General features: G+C 38.2%; 1 protein-coding gene across 1 annotated transcript in view; it reads right to left on the bottom strand.

Annotated features, from left to right (window-relative positions):
* Positions 1-8,542: 8,542 nt before the first annotated feature.
* LOC117420534 (gamma-aminobutyric acid receptor subunit alpha-2) overlaps positions 8,543-25,732 on the bottom strand; it is a 62,771-nt gene continuing 45,581 nt past the window's right edge. Inside the window, exons 9-10 of the mRNA XM_034033983.3 lie at positions 24,273-24,475; positions 8,543-12,734 (exon numbers count right to left, since the gene is read on the bottom strand). Of these exons, the coding sequence (XP_033889874.2) occupies positions 12,429-12,734; positions 24,273-24,475 (509 nt within the window). The 3' untranslated portion in view covers positions 8,543-12,428. The remainder of the gene's footprint in view (positions 12,735-24,272; positions 24,476-25,732) is intronic.

The following is a 25,732-nucleotide window of genomic DNA, read 5'->3' on the forward strand; positions in this document are numbered from 1 at the left end:
ATATCCTTTTGCCTGGTGCTGATGGCTGAAGTGTAATGCTGGCTCCATAGATCAGCTTATTTTGCCTCCCCAGCGCATCGCCACACACAACAGCTGCGATTCTGGCTCCGGGGATCAACCACAGTGCAGTCTCCCCAGTGTATCAGCATGACAACCGTCTAAATTGAGCTAAGTAGAGTACATCTCTGGGGTGTTCAAGTGGGCACCTTCCATCCTCTGTGTTTCGTCGACTAGCCCATGACACCATTCTGGCGTCCCAGCATCACCCCCCTCAGTCCCCCACTCAACTCAACCCAGCTCACTTACCTGTACATCAGTGTTTTTTTCTTTCTATTATGCTTGAGATCCCCAATCAGAATCTTTCTGTCTCAGCCACAGCCAGTTGCTGCTCTTCTCTGCTCTCTTTAACCTTAATAAACATGGCAAACCATGGTAAACAATGGTAAATGCATAGTATAACCATGGGAAAAACTGCAAAAATACTATGGTAAACATGCATAAGGTACAGTAAATATTACCTATTTGACTAATGCTGTCAATTTCAAATGAAGCATCATGTGCATTCTGAGGAGTTGCACTCAAAGTGCTATGTAGTTATCACTTAAGCAACACACCTATTCAAGAACATTTCTTTAAAACACTACTGTGATGGGGGACTGCCCCGTCTTTATGAACGTGGTTGGGACTGGCAGGGAGGGGGTTAAATTCCTCCCTACCAGGAAAACATGTGAGAATGTGGCTGGAGCCCTAATTGAATAATCAGCAATTATTGATTAATTGGGCTCCAGCCACAGGGGATAAAAGCCAGGGGAGAGGCCCTGGCTAGAGAGAGTTCTGGAAGGAGAAGAAGTGTTTGTCTGTGTGTGCTAGTTTGTTAGTTTTGGTCCAGTGAAGGCAACGCCCAGCCTGGAAACTTTATTTGTAAGTTTTGTGTTTATTTAGTGTTTGAAACCTTTTTGTTTGGCCCTTGTGCCTGTTTATTTGATTATTTTTTGTTTATTAAAAAGCTTTATTTTGAACTTTAAACTGTCTCTGAGCCTCAACCTTGGTCATTCCTGTCACAACTACCAACTTGGATGTCCTTCAGCAGCAGTGACCTGCAGGGAAAGTTAGACTGAAAGACGTGTGAAAACATCCTCTCTACTATAAAGCTTTTATGATGGCAAGCTGCATTTATAGTTGTTTGGTTTGCACTAGCTTAAGTAGATTTCAGTAAAAGCAACTGTTTTATTATTTAGTGTATATACTTATCTCTCTGAAAGCTGCCGATCCAGACAAAGAGGATAACCAACAACAACTTCAATTTATTTAGCGCCTTATCATGTGCAGACCTGCACATCTTAAGGCACTTTACACAATACAAAAAAATACAATATCTAAAAGAGAAATAAACAAACCAATCATAAAATCAGGACATAAACATGAAAAGCAAATGTGAGACCGAACAGATAAGTCTTAAGATGTTTTTTAAACTGATCAGCTGACTGGCAGTTCCTGATGTCAGCGGGGAGGTCATTCCATAGGACAGGAGCCAGGTGGCTAAAGGAACGACCACCAAGACCAACCTGTTTCACATCAGGAACAACCAACGAGCCAGCCTGGGAGGATCTAAGGGAACGAACCGGCTGATAAGGACAAAGTAATTCAGTAAGATAAGCAGGGTCAGTAGCACTGAGTGAGTGATAGGTCAGGAGAAGTAGTTTAAAAGAGATTCGATACTTAATGGCAAGCCAATGAACTTTAGCCAGAACTGGTGTAATGTGGTGGTACTTTTTCATACCACTGAAGTTTCTGGCAGCTGCGTTCTGAACTATTTGTATCAATTGCTTTAGATGGAAGGCCTGCAAATAGGGAGTTACAATAGTCAAGCCTCGAGGTTACAAATGCATGGATCTCAGCATCAATGATGGAGAGAAAATGTTGAACTTTGGCAATCTTCCTTAAATGGAAAAAAGAGGATTTGACAACAGAAGAAATATGTGCTTCAAAAGACATTGTGACATCTAAGTGTAGGTAGTTACCACAACTAAACTGAAAAGAAGTTTTAGAACCAGTAAGCAGAAGTTAAGTTTTACTAGCATTTACTGCAAAAAAATTGCAGACAACCAAGATTCAGTGTCTGCAAGACACTTGGTAAGCACTAATATATATCAGAAGAAATGTTAGCATTCAATTTCAGCTATAGCTGTGTGTCATCTGCATATGAATGAAACTGAATAATGTCTATGGATGATCTCACCCAGGGCCAACATGCAGATGTTAAAGAGCAGTGGGCCCAAAACCGAGCCCCAGTGAACACCAGAATTAACATCCAAGTGAGCTAGTGGAGATTCACCAAATTGAATGTATTGTGTTTGACGTTAACAGATAAATGTCAAAATAATTATACTAACTATTAATTACTTTATTTTCCTTTATTGCATCTTAAATGTAGTTGGCTTGGCAGTTTATTCTTTAACAATATACTTTTGCATTTCAAAATCTGACACTATTTGCTTAAAGGGCAGCATGTTATAAGTAGGGATCTCTGTGAAGATACTGTACATAGAGCAATACGCTCCTAAACAAACTATTGGGCTTTAGTGGATAAAATGCAGGTAATCAATTAGTGTTCCAACACCACTTCTTGCATAAGCTGCTGTCATTAAGCCTCCTCTTGTAGTTGGAGACATGTGTTGTACATGAATCTGCTGCAGAATATGTAAGCATTGACATGCATGTGTACAATATTATCACAATTTCACCCAGTACATAATGATCCAGAATAGATACTGGAAAGTTGATACCACAAATGTATTCCTTCCCTTCTATTACAGACATGCATCTAAAAATAAACCATACCTAACTATGTTCTGGCTGGCACCACATCTTTGTTAATCCAAAATGACACCCATGAAAGAATGACTATCAGTATGCAAGGAATATATGTTTCTATGGTAAAGTAGCCCATCCGTCTACTTAGATAAAAAAAATAATAATAATCATGATGATATAATCTCCTGGCAAATAATAATAATTTTTTTTTTTTAAATATATCTATGTATTCTACACATTTAACACAATGTTTACAATGACGTTTAGCAAGCCAGAATAGCATGTTATCTTCCCATAATGCACTATTTCATTACACACTTAGGGGTAGATGTAAGTATAGGCGCAGTGCAAATAATTGTGGATGCAAAATTCAAATATTTTCCACTGCGCCCTATGTAAGCTTAAGAGCAATGCATATTACTCAACACGCACAAATAATGATCCGAAATCCTGATAATGAGGGTCTCAATGAGCGCATCAGTCTATTTAGCGGCCGCACTTGCAGCCCAGAGGTGGCAGAGTTAGGAGTACAGAGAGCAGTAGGCGCTGTATGACATTTGTGGAGCACGAAAATACAAACAAAAAAAATGTTAGTGGAAGGGCAGCAAAGCTCTCTTGGTGCAAGGAAAAGAAAAGACATGTTTTCTGAGAAGGAGTATAGAGTCCTCAGTCAACATCAGTTATATTAGTATCCTTAGGAAATATTATGTACTGGCCTGCCCTTCTCATCATGACATCCAGAAATTTGCCTAGCACTCAGGAAAAGGTAGATTGGGCTATCCCTCAAGACATTCCAACTGTGGTCTGAAATGAACCAGAGGCTAAGTAGTGCATCCACGTAACACCTACCTCAGAACGTGTTCCTGCCTCTCCTCAACAAGAGCCAAGTGTCGCCGCATCAGGAAGTGTACCACAGGTCTCTACAGGTGTTTGCTTTTATACAGCTCTTAATTATTGGTTTCTACAATGGTTTGCACCTTGTAAGAAGAGGTGTAAAGTTTTTGGCGGACTGCACTTAAAATAAACCCTAACCCTAACCCTCTTCTCCTCACTCACCTCCTCCCTCGACTCCCTCTGTCCCCTCCCCTCCCCATCCCTGGCTCTCCTCTGCGCTCCGCTCAGGCAAGAATCACACTGCGATCTGCTGAAAAGAAATGGAAGAGAACCAAACTCCCTGCTGCCCTAGACCTTTACCGCACTCTCCTCTCCTCCTTCTCCTCTACTCTCTCCTCTGCTAAATGTGCTTATTTCCAATCTATAATCCAAGCCTCCACTAGCAACCCACGTAAACTATTCTCTACCTTCTCCTCCCTCCTAAACCCTCCCCCCCTCCTCCTCCCTCCTCTATCTCCCCTGATGACTTTGCCTCCTTCTTCTCTTCTAAAATCTCAGATATCCGCAAACTCTTTAACACCTCTCCCTCCCCCGCACCCCCTCCTGCTCCAACCCCTACACTCACTACATCCCCTACTAACTCGCCCTCCTTCTCCACCTTCTTGCCCCTCTCAGACTCTGACCTCTCCTCCCTGCTCCAGGGTCACAAACCCACCACGTGTGCCTTGGACCCCCTCCCCACTCACCTCTTTCAAGCTGCTGCTCCTGCTCTACTCCCCTTCATCTCCTCACTCCTCAACACCTCTCTACTTTCTGGCATCTTTCCCTCTGCCTTCAAAAAAGCCTCTATCACTCCCCTCCTCAAAAAACCTACCCTCGACCCCACCTCCCTCCAGAGCTACCGTCCTGTCTCCCTCCTACCCTTCCTCTCCAAAACCCTCGAGCGGACTGTACACCGCCAGCTCTCTGCTTTCCTGTCCAACCACTCTCTGCTTGACCCTCTCCAATCTGGCTTCCGCTCTGCTCACTCCACTGAAACCGCCCTCCTGTCTGTCACCAACTCACTTAAGTGTGCCCGAGCTGCCTCTCTCTCCTCTGTCCTAATTCTCCTCGACCTCTCTGCTGCCTTTGACACTGTTGATCACTCTATTCTACTATCATCTCTTGCTGACCTGGGGATCTCTGGCACTGCTCTGGCCTGGTTCTCCTCCTACCTCTCCAACCGCACTTACCAGGTAACCTGGCGTGGAGCAACCTCTACACCTCACCCACTCGTAACTGGAGTCCCCCAAGGGTCAGTCTTGGGTCCTCTCCTGTTCTCTCTCTACACCCGCTCCCTGGGCCCCCTCATCGCATCCTATGGTTTCTCATACTATTTCTATGCTGATGATGCTCAGATTTTCCTCTCCTTCCCCACCTCTGACTCCACCATCTCCTCCCGTATCTCTACCTGTCTGTCTGCTATTTCCTCCTGGATGCACTCGCATCACCTCAAACTCAACCTCTCTAAATCTGACCTCCTTTTCTTTCCCTCCTCCTCCCCCACCTCTGATCTCTCTATCTCCGTTCCTCTGGAATCTACCACACTCTCTCCCTCTTCCTCCGCTAAGAACCTTGGACCCCTGCCTCTCTTATTCCCAGCACATCTCCACTCTGGCACGCACTTGCCGATTCTTCCTGAGCAACATCCGAAGAATCCGACCCTTCCTCACCAACTATGCTACCCAGCTCCTGGTCCAGGCCCTGGTACTCTCCCGCCTAGACTACTGCAACTCCCTCCTGGCTGGCCTCCCTGCGTCCGCCACCTGTCTGCTCCAGCTCATCCAGAACTCTGCTGCCCGCCTGGTGTTCTCTCTGCCTCGCTTCGCCCATGCTACTCCACTACTCCGCTCGCTCCACTGGCTCCCGATCACCACTCGCATCCAGTTCAAGACTCTTGTACTAGCCTACAGATGCCTTGACCAGACTGCACCCAGCTACCTCCAGACCCTCATCTCTCCCTACACCCCCACTCGACCTCTCTGCTCCGCCTGCACTAGAAGACTGGCTCTACCGCCGCTACGCTCCCCTGCATCCAGAGCCCGCTCCTTCTCAACTCTTGCTCCGCAGTGGTGGAATGACCTTCCTACAGATGTCAGGACTGCCCAGTCCCTGACCACATTCCGGCGCCTCCTTAAGACTCACCTCTTCAAACAGCACCTGTAGAACTCCTCTGTTTGTATCCTGGGACACTATCACCCTTCATTTAAATGTGCTTTATTTTGCTCTTATCTGCCCCCTATTTTACTGCATTTAATCCTGTACTTCAGAATACTGTAATCTGCCAAGTGTTTAACCTGTAGTATTTTGTACTTAATCATATCCTGATGTAACTTTCACTATTTAATCATATCCTGATGTAACTATCACTATTATCTGCTGTATTATTGAATTGTGGTTTGTCACACTTGAACAAAAATTATTGTATTTCTTGCTCTTATTGTATTACTTGTATTGTAACACTTGAAATGTATTTGCTTGCGATTGTAAGTCGCCCTGGATAAGGGCGTCTGCTAAGAAATAAATAATAATAATAAAAAGGGAACCAATCTACTCGGAGAAAGGATCTTTGAGGAGGTTCAGAAGCATTTAAACTAGAAAGGAAGGGGGGAGAAATCAACAAAAAAAACAGAAGGGACACTACTTCAAAAAAGGGCAACAACTCAAGTAAGACAGCCATTAAATGTATTTATCTAAATGCTAGAAGTCTCAGAAACAAAATGTTAGGACTTGAAGCGAAGTTAACAAGTAACTACGATGTGATAGGTGTTACAGAAACGTGGTTATCCAAGAGTGTGAATGTGAACAGGCCTGAAGCCCAAATACACAGAACAATGCACAGGGAAAAAAAAGTAATATAAAAGTACATTTCCTCTTGCTGACCACTCTTTACCAGTCCCTATCAAATTTGGAGACATTGAGAAGATGCTTCATGAGCCACTTTCTATCTACCCCTGAATTAGTCTTATATAGAGGGATTACTGTATACAAAAAGACAAAATGTTTAGTTTTTTTTTTTTATTGTTTTGTTTTGTTTTAAAGTAACATTACAAAACTCCATGTAACATAGGTACAGATATCATCACATAGAAATGAGAATTTATCGAAAGAAAAAAAACACATCTTCATTAATGTATTGGCTTTCCAAATGTTGCAACAAGCTACACGTAATTAATATACATATCTTAACACATGCAAAACACCCTTTCTAATTTCAACAATGTATTATTTACAGCTTTTATTAGAAAATACATACTCGACTATTTGCTTTGATCTATACTTTGCATCAAGCATGGATTTTAATAAAAAGAAAAACATGTTTTTTGTTTACAGAATCTGCATGAAAGAAAGCTATCCTTTTTATATTGATTTCTTAGGTCATTGCAAATAAAATGTATCTTTGTGTATAAAGTGTATTTAGTTATAAAAGAAACTATGACACTCATCTCAACATTATAGCATTACTAGGTGCATGACTATTTACTTTAACAATGGCACATTCTCTGTACTGAATATGGAAATCGACCAAAGAAACCAGAAAAAGTACAAGACAGCCTTATGAATTCTATAGTAAGGCTTGCCATACAGAAAGCAAGTACAAACAAGAGGACGTTTGCACCTGGTATGAAGAACAATATCAATTTCAACCTGTGAGGTTTGTTCAGGCAAATGGGAACAAATGAAGCAGATATTATTTTTTTCAGTGACTGCAGAAATATTCGTAATTCTTAAAATAGACAATGATATTACTATTAGACATTTATCACCAACAATGTCCAGAATATGTTTTAGTCAATACAATTAATTTAAACAAGTTCGCAACATTGCGTTCTATGTTTTATGTTTTGAAATCAATATGTATCTAGGTAGAGTAATGAATAAGGTCAACCACACTGTAATGAATCTAAGTTTGTTGCACAAATACCAATGAATGCCCACCATGAGGTAGAGGCCAGCTCCTGTTTTGACGTAAACCAATGTACTGTATTTACAGTTTCCCAAAGTATACAATTAATTACACCATGGTCTTAGTGCTATTCTATAATTAAACTAAATCCTGTCATTTTCACAATGAAATTTGCTCAGCAAATATCAATATCCATCCACGTAACACCTTTTAGAAATGCTACCCCAATAACGTCTTATAAAAACATTAAATATTAATTATATTCACATTACCTACTTAATTTCTATTTGTATGCCATTCTAATTGTATAAAATCCTACCCCATACAGGTTTAGAAGGCCACATTATGAAGTGCATAAACCATAATCAGTTTAACACTATTTATTTATAAATAATTTGGCAATTTGGCTGATAATACCATAAAGAAAAACAAGTTGGCACAGCAGAATGATTTTAAGTACATAGGCTGTAAGGTGCGTACAGCAGTGAGACCAAGCTCAGGGCGAATCTTACAAAGCAGTCAGAGAGGGGGTAGAATATCACTTAAGCTAAAGGGATACAAGCAAATTACTACATTTTTGGATGCCTTTATCCATGTAGATAAGAAATATCTTAAAGTTAAACAAGAGATATGCTGTGTAAATTTAGAAGGCATTCAATCTCAGTTAGTTTAGTAAATTTGAACACTGCTAGACAATTAGCCACAGCTACATTTGATTTTAAGTTAAAGGCAAATGACTGCTGTTGAGGGCATCTACCTATGTGATAATGACCACTACTTGGAACATGAGAAGTTGTTATTCACTTACTGCATACATATGCATTGGTATCAGTGTAATATGGGTTAGATTCTCAAAGCTATTTACTTCAATTTGTCATAACCACAATACTCACCCCCCCACCCCCACCCCCCCCCCCCCCAAAAAAAAAAAAGAAAACAACAACAACAACAAAACACACACACACAATCACATGATAAAATTGCCAAACTCTGACAATTAATTTTGGAGCTTTCAAGCAATCTTAAATTGCATTTTTTAAAATTTATTTTTAGAAATGTAACTGCTTTTTATTTCTTTAAAACAACAAAAATGGTGCTTATACCAATATGGGGTACATATCTTTATACCGTACAAATGTATAATGTAAAGTATCATGGTATTATCTACTGCATTACAGTCATTTTCAAAAACTGCAATGCAATATTCATGGCCAGCACAGTAATGTGCAAAGCTGTTTCTTCTTTTCTTCTTCTAACACCTCCCATAGCAACCTTGAAAACCAAATGCTTCAACTCATTGTGATATACATCGTGAAATACTTTGAACAAAGCAAATACACCAGGAAGTAGTGCAGGCTGCAGGATCAAACTGGCCTAATTAACTGTGTCGGTTCATCATGCAGTTTTTTAAAAGTTGACAAGGAATTATGGGTCAAAAAGTCTCTGATACATGAACTCAGAGTAAGGACACAACTCAAGTCAGTTCAACTCTTTATTAAGTAACATTATGTGTGTACACATTATTCTTTGGCCACTGTTCTTGCATTTTAAAAGAGGGAAAGTAAGCAGCCATGCTAGCTACTACTGTATGTTTACAGGTTGAACAATGGGAGAATCATGTACCTTCTGTATAAGTATTTAAGTAGACGGCTTACAGAGGTGGTAGGTAGAGAGGAGGTGGCAAAAAATAAAAATCCTGGAAGTAGGTTCATAGCCAAAATGTGTTGATAGTATGCAAAGGCAAAGTCAGTATATTTCTCCCTACTTCTAGTCAGTTTTAAAATGCCCAATAATAATAATTTTTATTATTAAATTACATAAACTAGACTCTTTCAAGGTGTAGTAAATACAGACCAAGAGCAGGAAAGGTTGAAAAAAAATATTTGACTTTTGTTATCATTGTCAGAACATGCGGAAGACGGCCTTTGGTTGGGTATAACTATGAAGATTGTGGCACTGTTCACCTCTTCCACTTCATAGTAGCAGGTATATAATTCTTGGACTAGAAGACTGAAGAATGCCATTCTGTAAAACAGCTTTTTCTAGAGCAGAGAACATTTCTGTAGATTTGTACTTGTCATCTGACTTACATCTACCTATCAGAGTAGAGCAGATGAACAGTATCAATTAGAAAGAGAATAATGCATGGAGTAGTGTGTGACATGATAATCGAATGCCCACTCAGAGGGTGAGATGCTACATAAATCCAAGTATCCCACCCCGAGGGTGGGCATTACATTCTTATTTATCACACACTACCCAATGCAGTATTTCTTATAATCTCTGGTAAGCAATTTTTTCCTGCCAGAATTCTAACGTTCTGTGTAGCTTGTTGTGGGGGGCTTACTTAGTCTTTGACAGTGTGTTATTAGCTTGCACTGGGGTCACGCTCAGGTACTGGTGTTAATGAGTGTGTGTTTCCCGTAATAACCGTCCGCTTATTATGGGAGATATCAATTAGATGAGCCCACTGTAAGAATTGCTAACCAGTTATTGTATGTTTTTATTGCTCAGCATACTCTGCATACTATATAATTGCGCAGTCTTTGCATTTATTGGAAGAAACAAGACTTTGTACTCCATGTGGCTCAATGTTTTTTTTTTTTAAAGTGCATTCCCCTTTTATTTCATATTCTATACCAGTAGGGGTAAATTAAACTATTGACATTAATGTATCCCTGAATGCAAGAATAGAATACATGTTTTAGTCAGTGGGGGCTGAATCAGTGGAGCTAAGATTTTTTTTTTAAATGTATATTTGTGACCTTGTCAGAAATACCATCACGCAAAGCATTTAACAAACAAACAAACAAACTAAATAAATAAACAAAACACTCATTAGCAAATAAAATAAATTGTTTGTACACCACACCTTTGATGTATTAAAATCATTACTGTACACTACTGTAATGCACTAAGCAGCATATTTTCTAAAATAAAAAAAGTTTTATAACAAAGATCTAACCATGTTCAGATCAACTAACTGCTAATGTATGTAAAAAAACACTTTTTTCCCCGAAACTATTTGATCCATTAGCAAGGAAAATTAGCTTTTCTATGTCATATATATATTTTTTTACCTTTGTAAAATTCTGCTGTATGAAGTAGTCCAGTTTTTATTTTATTTTATATAGAAAACAGTAAGAGGGGTGTTTCAAAAGTAATCAAATTTGAGTCTTGACTGTTACCTAAAACCAATAATTACATGTCTTAACAAAAAAGTCTTATTGTATAACATTTGGCAACTTATAGAACAGGCAACTGCACAGAAGCTTCATGGATTTAAAAAAAAAAAAAAAAGCAGAAAGTGGCTCATTGTTGAACAGAGTTGTACAGGGAGGGTCATATAAATGTATGTAACAATATATGTAACAATGCTGAAAATATATTTTTGCAGGTATGGAGTGTTGCTACAGGATGCTCAAAAGATACCAGATCAAAGTACCAGATTACTAGGCATTCCAACAGAGCACAGCCCCTTTTCAACAGACCATGTACATTCAAAAACTGACAAATGTTTCTTAATGGGGGAGTTTCCATGTGTGGTTATTTACACGTGAAATGGCGATGCGCGTACATGTTTGGGAGAACAGCTCAGGTTTGTGGCCAAAAATAAACCCGAAATGAATAGGGTCATTTTTCATTTGGCTTGAGCACAGTGTCTCGACTAAAATTAGAACACACATGGAAACTCCCGTAATGTCTTTAATTGCTAGACATTGAGAAATACTTCTAGTTTAAATGTTTATCATATAATTGTTTCAGTTTCTTTTAGTAAGACTACATATACCACAATTGAACTGTCCTTGTACTGTTCATCCAGGACAAGCTGCACACTTTTGAACTGATCATCAAGAGTACATTTATTCCCAACAGCCACAATTAGAACTACTGTATTGGATTTTGTGTTTGCTTTAGATCAGAAAGTTTATATTAAATGAAAGAATATTCCTTTAGATGTGGGTTGTTTCGGCAGTATCTGGAAGATTTGTAGATCCCTTTTACATGGCCCACCCTATAATTCAAAACAGCTAACAATAATGTATTTCTATACTCCTTCTTGTTTTTATAGGAGACATCTGAGCATATATATATATTATATATATATTAAGGGATACGCTGCATGTACAGTATTAATCAATATTAACAATTCCTAATTTTTACCAGTATGTGAGCAAAATATTAAAAAGGCAAACAAAACTTCAGGAAAGTTTACCTCTGATCAATTGAGCTGAATAAAACTGATTGTTTACTTTTATAGTGGTAAAACCTGGAAAAGTTTTAAAAAGTCCCTTTATATTAGTGTAAATTAAATATAAAATATTTTGTTCTGAAATGTATTTTAAATGTAAGCACTTGTAGGTGTTTTGGTCCTCTAAAACTTCACTAACTGAAGACAAGACTAGATTATACACTGGCTGCCTACATTAGTTTTTATGTAAAAAAAAATCTGAAGGAAAAAAAATGACAAAGCATATTGTACGACTAAATGTGATCTGTATAATCAGCAACTACCTTCTTTTATCCTACAGAAACAGAAAGGACTGATATTTTGTGTAGACTATAGGCCTTACTAAAGCATAACTATATTTAAAGAAATGTTACAAACAAATGAGAGATTGTACATATTATGGAAATAAATTACAGAACAATTATGTAAATCCCTAATGGCAATTCTATATAAAAAAAAGCACTGGTGGGATAGAAGTAAACAAGGTATTTTTTGTTTTAGTGCCTGGCTATCCTATGTTAGCACATAGATTAGCAGTTATTTGTTTTATTTGGCATGTCCTCAGTACGATATTTAGAATGTTATACAGTAAGATCTGACCATCTACTTTGATGGTACAAGATCTTTTATGGCTGGTTCTCTGTTTAAATATGTGGCCCAATATACCAAGTTAAAGGATCCAAATAAAACCGGGAATAATATTCTGGACATTCTATCGATTTTGCTTACACTGTTGAATGTCTTCTTGGCTTCCTGTGGTTTTGCTTCTGGCTTTGCCTTGCTCGGATCTGTTATGGCACTTTTTGAAATTGTGGGCAGTACAGAGTCCTTGGTGATATTTGGTGCATAGTTAGCGACAGCTACTGCATATGCATTGTTTTTCTTAATGATGGAGGCTTTTTCTTTTTTCTGTGAAAACAAATGAAGAGCAGTGGTTTTGAAAGGTCATTTTTGCAGCATTCATTATAGTCAGAATTGATATATGCAAACGAAGCAGTGTTAATAATCATTGATGGGAGAGGAGAAGGCTAAAGCATCAATCTAAATGCAACAAGTGTCACACTTGAGGTCAGTTATAGCACAGCGAATCATAATGCCTACATTTTATATGAGACAGCAACCCTGGTATCCAATGAAAGTGTAACACTTTTCCAAATGGACTAATAACCTAAATGAATCATTCTCATCTGCACGTTCAAGCTGCATCTGAGTCTGGAAGACTAAAATTAACCTTGTGAGAAATACAGATCATAGGGGTTCAGGTTAATTGAATGTGCTCCTGCTTGGTTGACAGTGTGAACGAATGCAAATCATGTGTAACTGAACATTCTGAACATGCAGTGTTCTTGCCACCCCTGCAGCCTAATTACATTTAGTATTTTTCTCTGGCAGTGAAGACCACTTTTCATTAGCCAGAGCTTTTAAAAAGTATTTTAGTTTTTTTTTTCCTTTAATAAATAATAGGTGTCTTCTTTTTTAATCATGTGAAATGTTTTAAAATTATCTTAAAAAGTGTTAATGATTTAATAGCATTTTTAGCCTGAAGGGGTAGGCTATTTTTGTTTTTTACTTTTTCTGATGGTTTCACAGGCCCAGACTGGCCTGGGACTTCCTGAGTGCTAATAGAGGTCTGTCAAACCAGCTGTATTGTGTATACAGTGCCTTGCATAAGTATTCACACCCCCCCTTGGACTTTTTTCACATTTTGTAGTGTTACAACCTGGAATTAAAATGGATTTAATTGGGATTTTTACCATTTGATTTACACAACATACTTAACACTTTGAAGGTGCAAAATATGTTTTATTTTTGCCCATTCTTCTTGGCAGAATTGCTCAAGCTCTGTCAAGTTGGATGGGGACCGTTGGTGAACAGCAATTTAAGTCTGGCCACAGATTCTCAATCAGATTGAGGTCTGGGCTTTGACTGGGCCATTCTAAGACATTCAGGTTCTTGTTTTTAAACCACTCCAGTGTAGCTTTGGCTGTGTGTTTAGGGTCATTGTCCTGCTGGAAGGTGAACCTCCACCCCAGTCCCAGGTCTCTTGCAGACTGAAACAGGATTTCCTCTAGAATTTCCCTGTATTCAGCTCCATCCATCTTGCCCTCAATCCTGACCAGTTTCTCAATCCCTGCCGATGAAAAGCATCCCCATAACATGATGCTGCCACCACTATGCTTCACCGTGGGGATGGTGTTCTCAGGGTGATGAGCAGTGTTGGCTTTGCGCCACACATAGCGTTTTGCGCTAAGGCCAAAAAGTTCAATTTTGGTCTCATCAGACCAGAGAACCTTTTTCCACATGTTTGCTGTGTCTCCCACATGCCTTTTGGCAAAATCCAAATGGGACTTGATGTGGGTTTTTTTCAGCAATGGCTTTCTTCTCGCCACTCTTCTATAAAGCCCAGCTTTGTGGAGCGTCCGGGTTATAGTTGTCCCATGGACAGTTTCTCCCATCTAAGCTGTGGATCTCTCCAGCTCCTTCAGAGTTACCATTGGCCTCTTGGTTGCTTCTCTGACTAATGCCCTCCTTACCTGGTCACTGAGTTTTGGTGGACGGCCTTCTCTAGGCAGAGTCGCGGTTGTGCCATATTCTTTCCATTTTTTAATAAAGGATTTAACGGTGCTCCGGGGGATGTTCAAAGTTTGGGATATTTTTTTATAACCCAACCCTGATTGGTGCTTCTCCAGAACTTTATCCCGGACTTGTTTTGATAGCTCCTTGGTTTTCATGATGCTGTTTGTTTAGATATGCTCTCTAACAAACTCTGGGGCCTTCCAGAAACAGGTGTATTTAATCTGAGATCATGTGACACTTTAATTGCACACAGGTGGACTCCATTCAACTAATTATGTGACTTCTGAAGGCAATTGGTTGCAAAAGAGCTTATTTAGGGGTGTCACAGCAAAGGGGGTGAATACTTATGCAATCAAGACTTTTCAGTTTTTTATTTGTAAATAATTTTGAAAAATATGTAGATTTTTTTCCCCACTTCGATATTATGGACTATTTTGTGTAGATCAGTGACAAAAAAAAATTAAATCCATTTTAATTCCAGGTTGTAACACTATAAAATGTGGAAAAGTCCAAGGGGGATGATTACTTATGCAAGGCACTGTAGTATATATTTGTAACTAGGATATCCTGATCTCTTTACAAAGTGACCAATGTTGTGACAATTAATACTGTATATAAGCACGGGTACGAGGTTTGAGTAATATGGTAAACTGTTACTATTTCTGACATGGTTGGGCACTCAGTTAACAAGGCAACATGACTGGAGAATGTGACCATTTACAAAAGGTATGCAAACTGTACAGACGGTTCAAAGTGTGGATTACTAAAAGAAAAAGAAGGTGTTGTGACAACACAGTAAAACTGTGATATTCGTATAAATTCCCACAGTGCTGTGGTCGAAAGAAATTGATTGGCTATTATCAAGCCACACAGTTATAGATGATCAATACCCCTCCTGATTACATTAAATCACAAAGAAAATCAGGAAATTGTTGCAATGTGATTATTAATATTCCTAGATTATGCTATGTAGCATCACATTGTAAAACTCGAGGGAAATCCTGTTTCGTTTCACTTCCATAACAGGGCATATACCAATGAAGATTAACTTCAGTTCAGGCCACTGACACGTTAAGTGTAAATGTCAGGGGAAATCCATTTCAATTCACTACCACGTCATTACTTAGACACAGGAAAATACAGCTGCGTTTATCATTATGCTATAAAGACCAATGATAATCTCTCTGTTTTATGCCACTCTGCAGAGAAAGGTCCTACTTCAGTTCACTAACACACAAGTATAACCACCAAGGAAAATCTGTGTGTATTTACTGCGATGATGTAGTCTAAACCCCAAAGTAGTGTGCTTCAGTTTATCCCTGTGAAGCAGTGCAAGCACAAAGGAGAATCAGTTTCATTTCACGGGTACGTATCAATTAACCCGACCCGACCACAAACCGACAATTATTTACCCGACCCGACCCGATGTAAAATTCTTGTTATTAGACCTGAAAAAACAGTGGAACACTTTTCCTTTCCCCAGCTTAGTATATGCACTGACTAGATACAGTATTAAAGCACTGTTTTTTTCCAGTCAACCTGGAAATCTGGCTGACCTACACACAGTGCTTATTCCATCATGAACCTACACAGAGGACTGTAAAATTAAATAAATAATATGTTTGTGTAAGATACAAAGATAAATACATTATCTGAAAATCAAATGAACTGAAGTATGATCTTGTAAATGTGTGATTTTATTACAAACTTAACACAAGAGCAAATGGAATTGAGATGTAAAATCAGTGTGTTGCAAAATGTGTTTTCCTTCTTTGTCCACAATAACAACAAACGATTCCCACACCGCACACTTGCATTTTTCTGTGATCTTTTGTTCATGGAATTCGTGCTGGAATTCATGGAATTCGACTGTCAAACGCTTTGATTTTCTGGGCCTATATATATATCAATAAATTAAAATAATAATAATAATAATAATAATAATAATAATAATAATAATAATAATAATAATAATAATAATACTTGTCATGACGCACGTGCATAAACATATGAAATGAACAGAATAAGAGAGAAGCAATAGGCAAGTGTATGTTAATAAACTATAATAATAAACTGTCAAAACTAAATTAACACAGCACCTTCACTCGTTAAAAAATGCAGCAGCAGCAGCTCTAGATTAATCATGAGTACATGTACAATATTCAAGACATGCACACAATTATTTAACAGAATGGTGAAGCAACTCACCAGAAAGGAAAACACCACATTGCTCCGCGACTTGTGTCTGACTCAGATTTTTTTTAAGCGCTTGAACAATTTACAACTTTTTTTATAGCAAGAGAAACAGCGGCGCGTTTCATTGTTTGTTTACATGTCATTTTGTAGTGATGAGGTGCTCCCGTGGAAATCAGAATATAAAATGAGGCAATGATAAATGACGGCGGTTCTGGAAAGATTTAATAAACCACTCACTTTTGAAAAGAATAAACCATTTGAATTTAAGTTTGAGGATGAGTTATCAGGTTACAAAACAGTACAGTTGTGAACGAATTGCTATTGATGCTAAAAAGGTGTTCTTTTAAGTGAAGTTCCTATTCCTTTAGGCGGAACAAGATTGTTCTCTTAGCCTAAGTGTTCTCTTAGGAGGTGTTTCTATACACAGAGACTACTGTACCTAAAAATTCACATTTGTACCAAAATATGTATTAAATTAGCGTTGCTTTATTATTAATACTGTCTACCAACAACAGTAGGCTTGAGCAAATTCATTGAGCAAGATTTGTTTTAAACTACGAAAATATTTTTGTATCATTAACATAAAGTGCTGCTATTTTAGCTCCATTAGTAGACTATAAGGATCAGATTTGCTGAAGCTATAGTTCTGTACGAAAACTTGTACATGTATATATGTATGTGTGTGTAAATATCCTTCGGAGGAGACATGACTGCAGCAGCAGTTGCATAGATCAACCCAAGTATCTGTCGCTTTGGATAAAAGCGTCTGCTAAATGACAATAATAATAATAATAATAATAATAATAATAATAATAATAATAATAAATACATATAGAATCAAAAATGTTGAGCAGATACCAGTAATACATCCTTGTACAAGGATAGTACACAGCGCTTTCTTATGGATTTGTTTTTTTTTTTTTTTTTTTTTTAATTATTATTGTTGTAATGCTATGTCCATGCTTTGTTTTATTACATTTTGTTGGAGGCCAAATGAGGCAGGCTGCACTTCATGTGTTTTAACACAACCTAAAAACCTCATGGAAACCCAGTTTAAGACAGCAAGGCCAAATTGGAACATAAACATTTAAATATACTCTCCTGCATTTTAATATTAATGAGGTTATTTGCATTTGAAACGACAATTTCTCTGGCTAAAAAAAAATGAACATGAAAACACCAAAGTACTACCAAAATAGAGTGAGAAAAAGGTGAGACTTATTGTTCTTTTTCCATGGAAATTGCCCCACTGTGAATACTGAGTAATACACTCACAAAAAAAAAAATACAAACAGAACTGGAATTCTGATAACTGGCACATTATAAAACAAATAGATCCAACTTACCATCCATCCATTTCACCATTTGCTAGTGTTCAGTATGAAACAACCCCTGCTTGTGCATTTATTCTTATTATGGTGAAAAGTTTGGTTTAGGTACAGATTATTCTGTAATGCTATTACAGACATCCTACAATAATACAGACTTTGACATAGAGGTTCTGGCTTTTTTGGAGCAATTGTTAATTACAATAATAGTTTTGCTGCTGCATTTCACAACTGCTGTGGGATAGTACTTATTTATAAGACATTACAGCTAGTCAAAGGTTATTAGCCTCATGATCGTAACAAGTGTTAGATCTGATTGGCAGAAAATAAGAGTGTAGCTCTCAACGAGCAATACATTATTTAGCCAGCTTAGGGAAGATGGGGCCTTATACATATGTAGTGTTTTAAGCTTAGCATTCTCAGGGGAATTAACTCACCTTGCTATTGGCCAATCTCCCATATTTAAAGCCTCCTTTCTGCTTCACACTCTCTTGTGATTTTTTAAATTTTCTTTTCTGTCCGTGTGCTGCATGCTTTCAGTATTTCTATATACAGGTGCACTCCACTAAAAACAGATCCTGTTAGAACGGAGTTCCGTTTACAACGTATTTAGAAGGCATGTCCCTGCCAAACAACATGGGTTTTAATGGGGAATTACTCTGTTTAAAACTGACTAGTTTATAACATACAGTATATACTGTATAATAATGATAATACGTAGTTTTCCTGTTCCACAGGCAGATGTTTTGCGTTTAATATGTAGTTTTCCTATTCCACAGGCAGGTCTTTTGCGTTTAATACTTATATTGTGTTTACTACTTTGTTTATAAAGTACTGATTTCCATTGACCCTTGGAGTCCATTATAAGTGGAGTACACCTGTATTATATATTTTTTGGTCTCAGACTGTTCTCTTCTTATGTTTCCATGCTGCAATCCCTTTACACAATCTATTTTGAACAGTAACACATATCGCTGTCTATTTTAATGACCTAAGCATCGATAGACCTTTAACCCTGTATTAATCCCAGTGCTGTGTTTATTGACCACTGTATTAATGCCAGTTTTATAACAATAAAATACAGTGGTATAGCAGGTTTACTAGTTTAGGGCTATTCCTTGAAATTGAGTCTTATTCAACCTTAATATTGTATGTTTTACATTTTACGTGAATCCCAACATGATACATGATCTTGTCAATGGTATTATGGTGAATCAGGGGCGCAACCAGAAATTTCCTTATGGGGTGTTCAGGTTACTGCCAAGTAGCTGAGGTCCAGAAAATATTAAAGTACAAAATCAAAGCTTCTGGGCGAGAGTGCAAGAGCATCAATCACATTCTCTACCGAGATGTGCCGATTGTGATGCACTGCCAGTAGTGCTAATCCAGCCAGCCGGTTTTCCCCCATAGTTGAGCGTATATAGCTCTTAATTTGCCGGAGTGCTGAAGGATCTCTCTGCCGTAGCAGTTGATACCGGCAGCGTAGCCATAATTCTCAGTAGCCGGGTGATGTTCAGATAGATTGTGGCATCACAGTGCACCAGTGTTTCCATTGCATTCTGTGAACATTTGCCCATTTGAAGCACCACCTGTCTGCATCAGCAGCAAATACAGCGGGCTGTGAGACATCTGACTGAGACACCTACAATGACATCAAATGATTGTCTCAGGAGAAGTGCAGAAGTTACTGCACCTTAAAAACAAACCTATACAACAAATGTATAGTACAGGAGTGCAAGTCCCAATTAGCAAATGGTAAACAAGTCGAGATGCACTCGTTCAAAAGCCAGATACAAAAATATGAATAATTTTAAAATTTAACAAACAAATGTTCAGGTTTTAGAGCAAGAGCAGATACACAATAAATGCAAACAGAACAAATTCCAGTGTTACAAAGAGCGAGTCCATCTCGACTTGTTTATAAAATGATTGTCGCCATCTTTCACACCATAGTAAAATTCAATCATATTTTGTTTTCCTAAATCCTGTGAATATATTCTTTAACAAAGCCCAGTGCTTACAGGAAAGTTCAGCTTTTCACATATGCTAACTGCTCTGGTAAAGGTGGATCTAAATACTCTTTCATGGTTATCTCGTTGTTTTTTACATGGAACATTTCTTCTAACTGATTAGCAGCAAAAATGTCTAGGTTTGTTTTCTGTAGTATGCTGGACAATGGCAGTATAACACTCAAAATGCTTTCTATGACTGTCATGGCGGCAATAACGTGGATGTAGGTTAAAAAAATCCTCAACTAATTTCCTTGTGAACATAGTGTACAGAGATACTCAACTGCTCCTTTTGGGATAAGTCTGTTGTTTCGTCAGTGAGCACCGAAAAGAACTCTGCTCTCAAAACATCGACAGCAATTTGTTGTTGAATTTGATGGCTATTTCATTTTAAATTTTCCAACTCAGGTATGATGTATTTCCTGGAGTGGATTGAAAGTTTTGCTTGACTTTCTCCTCTGCTTCCGCTAAACGAAGACACAATGCAGCTCGGAAGGTTCCTTCGTTGACAGTCGTCTGTTCCAGTTTGAAATGATCCAAAATCACGATGCCCTCAGAGAGGCAGCTCTTTACGTCCACATAACTCAACCATCTTGACGAATTGGACAAGACATTCCCGATTTGCTACAACCGCCTTTTGCCTGCCAATTTCAATACGATTCCTAACATCGGTACTCTCACCACTGAATACTTTAAGGAAGTCATCTGCCTTCTGTGCAGAGTTTTTATGATATTGAGTAATCTCGTAGGAACTTAAGACTTCTTTGGTGTCTTTATAGTTTGTAAAGGGACACGTAACACGCTTCCCGAGTTTCTGCTCGCTTCTTGTGCCACACATAATTTACAAAATTCACCCGGCTGTGCAGCACTGTATGCCAGCCATGGATATTGCAGCAGCCATTTGTCTGAAAACTGCATTACAGTATCAGGCACAGGAAACTTGTAAGTGTACGGTGGTATCCAGCAGCTTTTCAGTATAACCATTCAGTCGCTGTCACTTAATTGACGAGCACAAAATAAACCAACATCATTTTTTTCACACGTTGTTGTGGAAGAGTCGAGATTATCTCTACTTGGCCCTTCACTTGATTTCGTTTTTTCTGGGGATAGAGATCAATGCCGTTTTGACGATGATGCTGGCGCTGTCACTGAGGAAAAAAAGTTTGTGATTTTATTTTTATTCATATTTATTTTTCCAAGAAAAAACATTGGAAAACCTTGGTAAGCACCTGCCTACAGTACAGTACATGTAAATGCGACTGCACAATCATTAATTTTTAGTCACTAATAAAAAAAGTTGTAGTCACATTTATGGCCAAGTGGGGGCTCAGGCCCCCTGAGCCCACCCCTTCATTGCGCCCGTGATGAATCTTTAAAATGGTCCAGCCATCTTAAAGCACAAGACTTTCATTTCACTAACAGTACATGGTTGCCACCCCAGTATTTGCTCCTTATACATTGAATAGCAGCCTCTAGATATACATCTTTCTTTATTTCTTTTTTATTCTTGTCACTCCCTAATGCAGCTATTTTTTTTACAGTTTAAATCCTATAACACTCTACCTACTCTTTGTGTTTCCTCTGACTACCCAGAGGAAACACACATTAAAAACCTCCACTCTGTGAAATGATTCTGTTTGTGCCTGTCGGCTTTTGCCATTATCCAGGCAGGTTGAGTACATTGGATTCACCAGCGCATAGTTTTTAGAGGTAGCATTGTCAGATTTGTAGTTCAAAGTCTACTTCCAAGGTCTGTATAAGTATCTGCTGTGGATATCCAGTTTAGAAAGTACACCTCTTTTTTTTTTTTGTTTAAAACTTTACAAAACTAATGATATTTATTGAAGCTACTGCAGATGCTACCTTACCTTACTTCTGTCTACTTGCCATGATCAAACTGAGTCTCTGATAAGCCTAGAAAGCAAATTCTGTTCTGTTTATCCTAAAAATAAATGAACATGTACAGTACTTTACTGCTCTGCCACAATGAATATTAATTTAACTGGGGAACATTATGTATTGCTCTCCTGCACATCCAAGCTATGAACATAAAATGCCAAGGCTGGAAGTAATTAACTTTTTAATTAACATACACAATCCTGCAAAAACACCAACCAGTAATAAACAATATTGATAATAATGAAAACCAAATCAATCCAGGCTTTATGCTCAAAGAAAAACAGTGATTCATATGTTAATGACATTGGAACTGACCCTCATCAGAGCAAGGGGAGATGAGCAGGACAGGCTCACATGAAAGGAAATGCACTTGACAATTTGTTTATAAGAATAAAGGAAAGCTGGAATGAAGTAACCACATTATCCAAATCATTTTGTTCCCCCTCAAAACATTGTTCCCATGTGTGCTAGGGCATACGGTATTGAAGTGGTCTTAAATAAAAGGGACTTGCCATACCTAAATGAAGCCCCAGGACAGCTCAGCTGGGTCTACTGCTTTGCATTGCATTTGCATTGGAGTGCAGTGTTGATATTTGTTAACCAATTGCAATTAATGTATTTATCATTGATTTTGCTGCTTTTAAGTTATATACAGTGTGTATTTCTGCACTCTGCATGCTATGAGTAGACGGTCTAGAATTTGATGGTCTTCGGATGTGCAAAAGGTACATCTGCATTTCTCCATTTACTTTACAAATTAGTAGGTAGGAAGGCAAATCTTATTTTTAATTATTATTATTTTTATTTATTTTTTTTACAATTTTTCACTTCATGCCTCTTAACCTTAGTCACCCTCTTGCACATCAACCTGAGTGCTACAGGATGTGAGGTTCCATCAGGATCTTAAACTCGTGGGGACAAAAGAGGGTGCAGAATCAACACTACATGTGAAGGTATTTATTTATTTCACCTTTTAATAACTGACTGTTGTAAACCACTTCTTGTACACCCTCCTGCTCCAGACATCAAACATGCGGGGTGTGCATTTATGCATTAAGGGACTCTAGTTAAAACTCTGACTCTTGACTAGAAACACAAATCAAGGCTTCTTCTACTGTAGCATTATGAAACCAATCTTGTTTGACAGCTGCCTAACACAGTAAATCTGCAGGTTCATTTGAAACAGACAAAGTTTAAGGAGAGTGTGACAGGTTGGCTTCGTGGTGATGTCAGACCCAGACGGGAATAGACCCACAGATAGCACTGGGGTATGAAAAGCGCTGCGGCGCATCTTAATTATAAAAAAAAAAACAAAGGGTTTTAACAAAACAAAACACAAAATAAACAGTACGGTGATCAAAACAAATAGACAAACAAAACAGACAAGAAATAAAACAAAACAAGTATTGTGCTGGTGTATAATCAGCATGCATAGCAATTGTTATGTTTAAGCTTTTAGTTTCTCTTTCACTCACATCTTGTTCCACCTCTGAACACACACTCCTTGTTCAGTCAAAGCTGCAGGTTTTTATATTGATGTGGCTGTCCTTAAACTGGCAATCAATTAGCCAATGTGAAGACAGCCACATTCTACACGACTATTTTCTAGCAGAGAAGATATTTAACTCCTTCCCTGCCAAACAAAACATCAATAAATAATAACTAAACAATATGTTTTAAATAATAACACAACACAAATACAGAATAATACAAATACAGACAGGGGCGGGGTGCACCCTGTCACAAACAAAAATGCTGTTAAATCCCAGCCACAACATCACTAAAGCAGAATTATTGTATTTTAGTTACCATGTCTTCAGCATCCACAGTATAATGCGACACACAAGCTACAGTTATTAACTGTACACCGCCAATTATTTTCTTAATGGTAGCAACATTTTATTCAATTGATTTTTCCATCACTACAAAATGTGTTGCCACAGCTGTTTCCTCCATGTCAAGTCTCAAGGAATGTAAGTAAATATACCTACACCAGTTTACTACATCTACCAGCCTTTAGCGGTATATAAACGTAAAATACATTGATCTGCCTGGCATGCATAGGACAGAGCAAGAATAACCAGCTGGCTGAATAATCTGCTGGGTGTAGTCATCAAGGCACAGCATACTGTACCTGCATATAATTTAACGACATTGGTCTGTAATATACAATGATCAAACACCTTGAAAAGTTTGAAGCATTTTACTGTTTGTTGATTTCCTAAGCCCAGCACCTGATAGAAATGTGTTCCTTTTTTTCGTATTGCTCTAATAACTGATTTGTATGAAACAGTAATGCCCTGTCCAGCAAACATTGGGGCAGACAGATTCTTCTGAAGGCTGAAGTCATCCTTTAGCCTATATGCCACAAAGTTGTGCCAATGTATGACCAAGAATAATTATATAGCTTGGGTGAATAAGAAAAGGTTATACTTTACCTTATCGTTCACTACACTTTTACCATCCCAGGCCCATCCACGCTTTGTAAAGTAATTCACTGTGGAAAATTCTATCAATGCAGAGAAGACAAAGGCATAACAAACAGCTATGAACCAGTCCATGGCTGTTGCGTAAGCCACTTTAGGCAGGGAATTGCGAGCGCTGATACTCAGAGTTGTCATCGTCAGCACAGTTGTTACTCCTGAGGAAGGTAAATAATGAAGGAACATTAAATATTTAATATAAAATACTTCTATTTTTTTTGCATTCTTTTTTTCTAAGCTATAAAATGTATTTATTTTGGTAAAATAGTTCAAGCATTGGGACCAGTTATATTTGATGCATTTATATTTTAGCCTTCAGTATTTTATAAACAACCAAGCAATGACATTTCCTCAGATTTCCTTTAAAAGGTCATTCATTTGCATGTCATCTGTTCCTTACAATACACATGTAAAACATAACATAGTATATACTGAACATCCAGACTGGTGAACTCATTATAAAACAACACTGAAGCACTTATGCTATTGCTTTACAAAATACATATTTTTAGCTTCAAACTCAAGCGCTTCAAAGGCTTACCATTATGTACTCATTTGTCCAAGTTTACATATTTACTTTCCACATTCCACTCCTTTTAATTGACCTGACTAGTTAGTAGCTCATCATGTGTATGCAGCATGACTGTAGCTAGTTCTCAACTGGGGACTGGATTTCCAGGCTTGGTTGGTGTAGGAATACATCAACCAGCCTGGGAGTGTACTATTGCAGATTGTTTGGGAGGCTTCCCCTGCCACGTTGTTCACTGCACTAAAGAAATACAGAGGTAGGCACAAAGGAAATGCTTTTGTGTGGATTAATCAAATACAGTGCTCCCTCATTATAAGGTGGCTATAACGTTATTGTAAGACAGTATGGTCATGACTCCCATTTGCTCCATAATTCCATTAAACTAGCTCTTAATATAAGATGAAACATAAATTGCAAGATCTTCTACCTATGGATCCCTACATAGTGCGGGAGCACTGTATGTGCAAAAGGAGAAAAGAGCAGGGTGGGCTGCTAGCCTGTATACAGGGATGATTTAATTGTAGACCTAGGTCATCGTTCAAAACAACACGGCTGGAGCTCCAGGGAACACATTCGTCTGGAATTCGAACACCCTCGAACAAGCTCTTTGGAGGTCGTACAAAGTTCCTTTTCAACTACGAAATGTTACATTACTGAATAGGTATTTAGCTTCTAAAGACCCTGAACATTATCTGTTATGCTGTGCATCTAGTTTGAGTAATATTCTCCATTGTTACACCTTACCAGAAGAGAAAGGACTTGTATTGGCAAGTTGAAGTAAATAAACAAAAGTATAGGAAACGTTTAGCCCTTGTCTGATTTATCATAATTCGTTATGCTTGGCTGGAGCCATTGTGAGTTTTTCCAAACTACTGTTGCATCTTAG

The sequence above is a fragment of the Acipenser ruthenus genome, chromosome 1 (genome assembly GCF_902713425.1).
Source record: "Acipenser ruthenus chromosome 1, fAciRut3.2 maternal haplotype, whole genome shotgun sequence".
Taxonomy (NCBI): domain Eukaryota; kingdom Metazoa; phylum Chordata; class Actinopteri; order Acipenseriformes; family Acipenseridae; genus Acipenser; species Acipenser ruthenus.